This window comes from Mus pahari, chromosome 13 (genome assembly GCF_900095145.1).
Source record: "Mus pahari chromosome 13, PAHARI_EIJ_v1.1, whole genome shotgun sequence".
Lineage (NCBI taxonomy): Eukaryota > Metazoa > Chordata > Mammalia > Rodentia > Muridae > Mus > Mus pahari.
The window spans coordinates 67,284,151-67,293,270 of record NC_034602.1 but is presented as its reverse complement, the minus strand read 5'-3'; the positions used below and the strand labels follow the sequence as shown (position 1 = coordinate 67,293,270).

General features: G+C 47.3%; 1 protein-coding gene across 1 annotated transcript in view; it reads right to left on the bottom strand.

Annotated features, from left to right (window-relative positions):
• Positions 1 to 8,916, bottom strand: part of Thegl (theg spermatid protein like) — a 41,008-nt gene extending 32,092 nt beyond the window's left edge. Inside the window, exons 1-2 of the mRNA XM_021211243.1 lie at positions 8,653 to 8,916; positions 8,331 to 8,553 (exon numbers count right to left, since the gene is read on the bottom strand). Of these exons, the coding sequence (XP_021066902.1) occupies positions 8,331 to 8,553; positions 8,653 to 8,916 (487 nt within the window). The remainder of the gene's footprint in view (positions 1 to 8,330; positions 8,554 to 8,652) is intronic.
• Between the last annotated feature and the right edge of the window lie 204 nt (positions 8,917 to 9,120).

Sequence of the window (9,120 nt, the reverse complement as noted above, 5' to 3'; positions counted from 1 at the left end):
TTTTTTTTTTTTTTTTGGAACACTTTTTGAATGTGCTATTTTGTTAGCTTTTCCTCTGTTTAAAAGGTTACGGTTGTCTGCTAACTCAGAAAAGAGAAGTAACTGTCCTGTGAGGTACTCCAGTCCTCTTCCCTATTATGCTAAGGCTATGTTATTGCTATGGACACATCCAAGCTCCCTAACCTCATAGAAAGGGGCTCAAAACCATAATCTATATTATACTCGCGCACCCACATCCCAGAGCCTATATGTGAATACAGTAGTTCTAATCAATGCTATGATTGTTAGGTGACCTGATGGTAGATAGAACCCATTATATGTCTTAACACGTTGAATCTTGATATATGCCTTATTCTTCGTTGCACATCAAAGACTCCTTATAGTGCCACTCCCTGGACCGAGCATACTCAAACCACCACACTGATGTGAACAATCCTGGGCAAACAAGGATCCTAACTGGAAAGAGCATGAGGCAAGACAAGGAAGCTACACAGGGTGGAGAGTGGAGAGGAGGGATGGGGGGAGAGGGGAAATGGGGTACGGGGCCTGGGAGCTGAAGGAGCTGTGAGGTTGACTCTCAGAGCGATTGGAAGCCACAGGAAAGACTGAGAAAACAGGACTTGGGTTTTTAAATACCTTCTTTAGCTCGGATAACAATGGGACTTCAAAGCATGAGGAGAAAAGTAAGAAGATGATTCTGGAAGCCAAAGTAGAAATCCCAGGTCTGGCGAGATGGCTTGGTGGGTAAGAGCACTGACTACTCTTCAGAAGGTCGGGATTTCAAATCCCAGCAACCGCATGGTGGCTCACACCCACCCATAATGAGATCTGACCCCTTCTTCTGGGGCTGTCTGAAGACAGCTACAGTGTACTTATGTATTATAATAATAAGTAAATCTTTTGGGGGGGTTGGTTTTTTTTCGAGGCAGGGTTTCTCTGTGTAGTCCTGGCTGTCCTGGAACTCACTTTGTAGACCAGTCTGGCCTCGAACTCAGAAATCCACCTGCCTCTGCCTCCCGAGTGCTGGGATTAAAGGCGTGTGCCACCACGCCCGGCATAATAAGTAAATCTTAAAAAAAAAAAAAAAGCCAGGCGTGGTGGCACACGCCTTTAATCCCAGCACTTGGGAGGCAGAGGCAGTAACATGCCCGGGTTGCTGGGTGTTAGCATGCCCGGGTGGGTGCTAGCATGTGCTGTGAATGATTGTTTTTGTGAGTGAGAAAAAAGAAAAAAAAAAGGAACCTGAGAAGAAGAGGAAACTGTTTTAGCGGATGCTACTGTCTTTGATGGAAAACGCACAAGGAAGAACGGGGTTGGGAGGAAAGGCAGACTTCCACTAGGCAGTAGGCTCTGGAGCTGGCAAGATGGCGTAGCAGGTAGTCACATGCACCAGATGCAAGCCGGGTGGTGTGAGCCGGATCCAAGCCACCCAGTAACAGGGGCAGGGGAGAACCAACTCCACAAAGTTGTTTTCTGAACCCGCACCTTGATGTGTGCCTTGGCATGCACATGCCCATGTACATGCATAATACATCACACGTACACACAAAATTCATGATTGGAAATAATAATACTAATAATGTACTTTATAGTAGAGATACCAATACCCCATCTGAGTGGAGATGTCCAGTAGGCTGTTGAATATGAGAGCTGGGATTAAGAGAGAGAGAGTAGGGTGAGAATATAAAAATTTAGTTTGGTGCTGGGCTTGGTAATACAGACCTATAATCTGAGCTACTAGGGTGGCTACGGCAGAAGAATCACAAGTTCAAGGCATGTCTGGACAATGTAGCAAGACTCTATGTCAAAATAAAACATTAAAATATCTGCTGAGGTGCTCATCAGATATAGTTACATGATGTAAGTTTGATCTGAGGATAAAGGCAGAAGGGGATCTAGAGATGTGGCTCACCAGGAGAGCGCTGCCCACTGTGCTTGAAGATGGTTATGATTACGCTATGCCTGGTTCTCAGTTACTCTGACTGTGAAAACGGCGGCTTTCAGGCTGTATGCTCCCCCCAGGTAACTATGTGACAGACACACTTTGGTTCCAGCTTGGATGCAGAGGCAAAGGCAGATGGCTTTATATCTCACTGTGCCGGTAGATACTGCTTGTTCAGCATGAGTGTGAGGCTCAGGATGACAGGTGCGTCTTACAGGACCCAGGCACTGGCTGTAAACTTCCCAAAGTACATTGGGAACACATAAAAGCCATAACAGAAGAAACAGGCTTGGGAACTTTTCAAAGACAGTCCAGACTGAAGAAGAGGACCACATTTTAAGCCTGTATAGAAGAGGACATCTAACTGCGGTGGTGACCAACCCCCACATCCCATCATGGGGCGCCACCGTGTATACCAATGACCAGTAGGCAGAGAATTCCTGACTGTCCTGGGGCTCCACTCAGACCATCTCCATTACTGACACAGCATGCGTAACATCTGTCTGTCCGTCTGTCTGGACTGGAGCCTCCACAGGCCTGCAGTCCTTGCTTCCATGGCTTCCACAGAGTCCTGCACCTCACCTCTGCTGCTCAGTTCAACTCTGAAACCGTGTCCCTTTTCTATTCTTGTTATTTAAGACAGGCTGGCCTCAGACTTACAGACCTCCTCCCATCTCTGCCTCCTAAGCCTTGGGTTTAAAGGAGTGTGCCACCACCCCAGGCTTCCTAACTGGGTTCCTTAATGCCTTACTTCATCACCACAGTAACTCTCTGCATCAGTATTGGCTCTCTGCTTCTCTTACCCCCTCCCCCCCCACCATGTAATATTGCATACATGTGATTACTGTGTGATCTGAGAGTCAATATTAGCAAGTAAGACTGAAATAAAAGAACCTGTGCTTGGCACACACTTTAATCTCAGTACCTGGGACCAGAGGCAGACAGATCTCTGTGAGTTCAAGGCCAGCCTGGTCTGCCTAGGGAGTTGCAGAATGGAACAACCATGGCTAGATGGAAAGACTCTATTTCAATGTAGAATGAGGAGGAGGAGGAGGAGGAGGAGGAGGAGGAGGAGGACGACGACGACGACGACGACGACGACGACGACGACTTAGAGGGGGACCCACCCAAAAAATCCTCAAAATAGTTAGCATAATTATTTAGAAGTCATGATTCCGGTGCCCTCTTTTTCTGTCCTGAGAACTAGTTAAATTAAGATCTCATTCCCTCCATGTGGCGGAGGCTGCTTGTGTTGCGGTCACAATGATCTCTTCCTGCTCAAGGCAGACAGACGGCTCTTGGCCGACTAGTGAGACAGCAGAGAGGAACTGAGGCTCGGGATTGGCTCCCACATTGTAGATCAGCTCCCGGACAGGGAAATCAACTCAGATCTGCACCCAGATGTTGGTCTCCAGAGTCAGATTTCCTGGAGTTCATCACATGACCTCCTGGCCTCTAAGCCCTCATCCTCAGTCCTGTTCTCACAAGGGTGTGCTGTCCCAGAGGATGTGAGAAGGTCTGTGTTTCAAGGGAATAGCCATATGTACAAAATGCTGCCAAGAGATTAAATAAGCTAATACCAATACTCCTACAGCTAGTGTCTACGGTACGAATATCATGTCCCAAAGTCTGTTCCAGATCCCTCACAGGTTTCAACCCTGAATCTTTTTACAATACCCAGGACACAAAAGGACCCAATGGATTTCATGACACAGAAGTCAGTAAAGAGTTCCTTCATCCAACGAAAATTATTAAGTTCTACATTCATAATCTCTGCACTTGGGAGGCAGAGACAGGCAGATTTCTGAGTTCGAGGCCAGCCTGCTCTACAGAGTGAGTTCCAGGACAGCCAAGGCTATACAGAGAAACCCTGTCTTGAAAAACCAAACCAAACAAACAAAAAAAGTTCTACATTCATGAGAGTGTAATGATGACACTCTCTTAGAGACACATATTAGAGTTGGATATGTGTGGTTTTTACATTAGCAGATCAAAGACTTATTTTTGGTATGTGAAGAGAGCAAATACCTGATCTGAGAGTGTCCTAGCTAAAGAAAGGTGACGTGATTCTGAGGTAGGAGAGCGTACCCGTGTACCTCAAGAGCAAAACAATAGGGAGCATGCGAGTCCTAAAGTTAAGGATATGCTGGCACGTTCAAGATCAGGTTAGTGAGCTGGAGATGTAGCTCAGCTGAGGGAGAGAGTGCTTATCAGTCACACTCAAAGCCCTTATTTCCATCTCCTGCCCAGCATAAACCAAGGACTGCAGTCTATGCCTGTAATCCCAGGCACCGTGGAGGGGGAGGTGTGGGGGAGGAGACTCAAGGATTAGAAATTCAAGGTCACCCTCGGCTACATAATGAGTTTGAAGCCAGCCTGGACTGATGGAAATTTATCTCAAAAACCACAATCAGGTTAATGGTTAGGCTAGATCAAGTGAGGCTTTGGAGACCCTCTAATTAGACTTTAGATTATTAAGCCACACAAGGTAGGAACTACCTCTGGGGTGGTTGGGAGCAGGAAATATATAATATAACATAATATAATATAATATAATATAATATAATATAATATAATATAATATAATATAATATATGTTAGAAGACGGCCCTGACCCCTCTGTGAACAGTGAATTGGAGGGTAGGGCTAAGAGCCAAAGCACAGGGCCACCTGGAGGCCATTGAGGTCAACTAGGCAAGACATAAAAATAAAGCAGTAAGTATAAGATATAAAATACAATGATAATTTTGGTACTAATAAAGGGTCATAGTGTATAGTTCAAAGTTAGGATTTGTTTGTGGTTTAGAGCTGTCAAGGTTTTTTTTGGATACATTGAGCTTGCTTTATGTGGACAATCAAGCAAGAAAGCTAGATAATTGAGTTAAGAGACGTTATAGCGATAGTGTGAAAAGCTACTGGCAATGAGGCCATGGAACCAATGACATCATGCGGAGAATAAAGGGGAGTTCTAGAAGAATCCAAGGACTAAGCCATCGTGGCTTCAACCTAAAGGCTGGGAAGAGAAGACTCCACACAAGGAAACAGAGTCAGGAAGAGTTTACGAGGTAGGATAACAGGGAAACTGGTATCCCAACAGGGATGCTGCTATTCCAACAGGGATACTGGTATTTCAGGAAACAAGACAGGTCCCTGGGTTAGGAAGAAATGTGTCAAATGAAGGGTTCACCTTTGCCTTGAGCAGGAAGAGATCATTGTGACCTCAACACAAGCAGCCTCGGCAAGGTGGAGGGAATGAGATCTTAATTTAACTAGTTCTCAGGAGGACAGAAAAAGAGGGCACCGGAATCATGGCTTCATGCTCACCATTTTGAGGATTTTGGGAGGGGAGGTCCCCTCTAAGTCAAGCAGAGAAATAGAGTGGTCTCTGGAAGAGAAGGGTTGCTGGGGCTAAGTGAAGGTCTGTGGTTGTTTTCAGGTACAGGAATTGCATAGCATTTGTAGCCCAATGGGGAGGATGGTCCAGGAAAGAAGGGACCAAAGGATGCAGCAGAGAGAGGTTAGTTGGGGCCGGTGACATGGCTCAGTGCGTGACCTGACAGAACCCACATAAAGATAGACTCTGCAGAATGGTTCTCTGACTCCACCGTGGCGCGCGCGCACACACACACACACACACACACACACACACACACACACACACACACGTTTTTCGAGACAGGGTTTCTCTGTGTAGCCCCGGCTGTCCTGGAACTCACTCTGTAGACCAGGCTGGCCTCAAACTCAGAAATCTGCCTGCCTCTGCCTCTGCCTCCCGAGTGCTGGGATTCACACAATCATTTTTAAAAATTAAAGTTAGATGGGATGAGGTCCAACAAATAGAAGGCAGAAATGGCCACCAATAGAGGTAAAGACAGTTCATCCACCGGCGACTGGAGAAAGGGGTCACTTTAGGTGCAGCATTATGGTTGAGAAAAAAAAAAAAGATATGAGTGTGAGTAGTGTGTGTGTGTGTGTGTGTGTGTGTGTGTATACACACGGGCTCGAGGAGGCCAAGCGAGGATGGCAAGGTGTCCTGTTTGATCATTCTCCACCTTATTCCTTTGACACCGGGGGTTCCTTCTGTCTGTCTCCCCCATCTGCCCCCTGCACTGGAGTTTAAGAGTCACACCCACGACATGGGTGCCGAGATCCGAACTCAGGTCCCCACACTTACACAACAAGCCCTCCTCCCCACTCTCCAACCTCGGTTCTGTATGCTTGCTGACTCGGTGTTAAAGAGATAGAGGGAAAGACGGAAGTGAACACTGGCACGTGAGGCATTTAGAAATGCAGCTTGAGATGGCTAAGAGGGTCACGTGACGTTTCAAGGCCATGGATTGAGAGACCAGGCCACACCAAGAGGATAATAAGAGGAGGAAGTGAATCCAGTGTGTGTGTGTGTGTGGGGGGGGGTGATGAAGAAGGCATAGGCTCAAAGGTTGTTTCAAGATAAGAGTGCGTTTGCTCATAGGACTGATTCATTAGAGGAGAACCTGACTCCATATGGAGTGGAGACAGATGTAAGGTCAAAGTTCTTCAGGAAACAGTGGAATCTGAGGCCTAGGAGGAAAGTGTGCTTCATAAGCAACAAGCACAAGTCTCCCCTGAAAGATGAGAAAAGACAGACTCTGAGCACTCGTGTCGGGAGGACAATAAACTGCTGGTAAGCAAGTGAGTTCATGATCGGTTGTATCCATTTCTTGATAAAAAATAAGGTGCAGTCTTCCATTGGGTGAAAGACAAACGTGTGAAGGTTGGTGGAGACTAAAGAGTGCACTTAGTTGGGGGCCTGAAGAGATGGCTCAGTGGTTAAGCTCTTCTAGAGGTCCTGAGTTCAATTCCCAGCAACTACATGGTGGCTTGCAACCATCTGTAATGGGAACTGATACCCTCTTCTGGTGTGTCAGAAGATAGCTACAGTGAACTCATATACATATAATAAATAAATCTTTTTAAAAATGCATTTAATCATGTCAGAGCCTGGGAAAACTTACACAAAGTAAAAGGGAGTGAGTCTGCCTAAATACAGTACTAATTACAATTTGTAGTAATGAAGTTGAAATAAAACCAATCAGTACGGGGGCTAGAGAGATGTCTCAATGGTTAAGAGCACTGGCTGCTCTTCCACAGGTCCTGAGTTCAATTCCCAACAACCACATGGTGCCTCACAACCATCCATATTGGGATCTGATGCCCTCTTCTGGTGTGTGTCTGAAGATAGCTACAGTGTAGTCATAAAAATAAAATAAATAAAATCTTAAAAAAAAAAAAAACCCAATCAGTACAATAATGTAATTTCGTATAGCAAGAGGGGAGAGCTCCGGGTATATAGAGTGCTGGAGTTTACTAGGGTTGGTGATCTGTCAGAAGTATGGTGGCCAGACAGAGCCAGTGAAGTGGTGGGAGATTGTAGGAAGGATTGACCGCAGTGTAAACCCTAGAACTGAGGCCAGTCTCGAAGCAATCCCTGGGGAGAACATGGGCTTGCTGCTCCAGTGCAAACTGTCTCTGGCAAAGAGCTGGAAGTGAGCTCAAGGGGTAACAGCAAGGATGTTTCCGTTCAAGTCCTGTCAGCCTTGTAACCTTGAGGGTCTGACCAGATGATGACCTGTTCAAAGCATTCTTTCAATATTTGTTCCCTGAACGTTCGGTTTTTCCCCGGGCCTGGGCACCAGACACTGACAAAAACATTCTCACTTTGAGGATCTGTCTTTGGCTGGGGAGTAAGAGAAATCATTAAAACACAACAGCCGGGCGGTGGTGATGCACACCTTTAATCCCAGCACTGGGTAGGCAGAGGCAGGCAGATTTCTGAGTTTGAGGCCAACCTGGTCTACAGAGTGAGTTCCAGGACAGCCAGGGCTACAGAGAAACCCTTTCTTGAAAAAACAACAACAACAACAACAACAACAACAACAACAAAATCTTGGGCTGGTGAGATGGTTCAGTGGGTAAGAGCACTGACTGCTCTTCCGAAGGTCCTGAGTTCAAATCCCAGCAACCACGTGGTGGCTTACAATCATTTGTAATGAGATCTTCTGGTGTGTCTAAAGACAGCTACAGTGCAATTACATATAATCATATAATAATAAATAAATCTTAAAACAAAAAATAAACAAGACCTCAAGTGTAAGTAAAGGAATAACTGGATGCAATGGTGTACTTAATGAGATTATGAGAGGCTTTGAGCCCTCAGGACCGGAGGGAATCATTGATTTTGCAGGGCTCAATCGTGGAAGTGTGAGGTGGCTTCTGTCATTAGGGTGTCAATTTCCCTTTGGATTCCTTGAAGTATACAGAGAGGTGGCTGTAAAGCAGCAGGTAGAGTCAAGTTCCTTAAAACAAGCGAACATTTAGCTCGGTTCAGCGGGGTCAGGGCTAAACCTACCTTTCAGGGAAGCCAGCTGGAGCCGCGGTAGGTATCTGGCTATCAAAGATGGGGATGTCGTAATCACTGTGTTGGGAAACAAGTCATCTTTTCCATCCTCCTGGCTCCCGGCTGACTGAAGGGGCTCGCTGCCCCTGAGGGACCGGAGGGAATAATTGATTTTGCGGGGCTCCAGAGGTTCACTGCCCTTGCGGGACCGGAGCGAATCACTGGCTTTGCGGGACTGAGGAGGATCGCTGGCCTTGCGGGACTGGGGAGGATCGCTGGCCTTGCGGGACTGGGGAGGATCGCTGGACTTGCGGGACTGGGGAGGATCGCTGGCCTTGCGGGGATCGCTGGAGTTGTGGGACCTGAAGGATTCGGAGGCCTCATAGGATTTGTGAGTCTTGGTCGCTTCGTTGTCCTCCTCTTGTCCTTCTTCCCCAACCACTTCGGCCTCATCACCATTCTGCACCTCCAGGAGCCTGAGCACAAGGGGCTTCGGTTGGGGTTCAGAGGTTGTGCGTGTTTCTGTCGTGGTCATGGTGTTCTGCCCATCCGTCACCTCGGATCGCACGGATGAACCTGAGAAGTCTCCTTCCTCCATTCCGGTTAGAAGCTCCGGCTACCCGGCGCTCAAACTCTCCGCCAGCCGCCCAAACTCAGTTCGCAGACTGGACCGGTGATTCCGGGCCGCGGGCGCCCTGCCCCGGACAGACTCGGCTCCGCCCCCGCCGCCTGGGCCAGCCCGGCCTGTCCGGCCTCAGCGCCTGGACCACCGGTTGCTATGGAGACGTGATGCTCTCCTAGG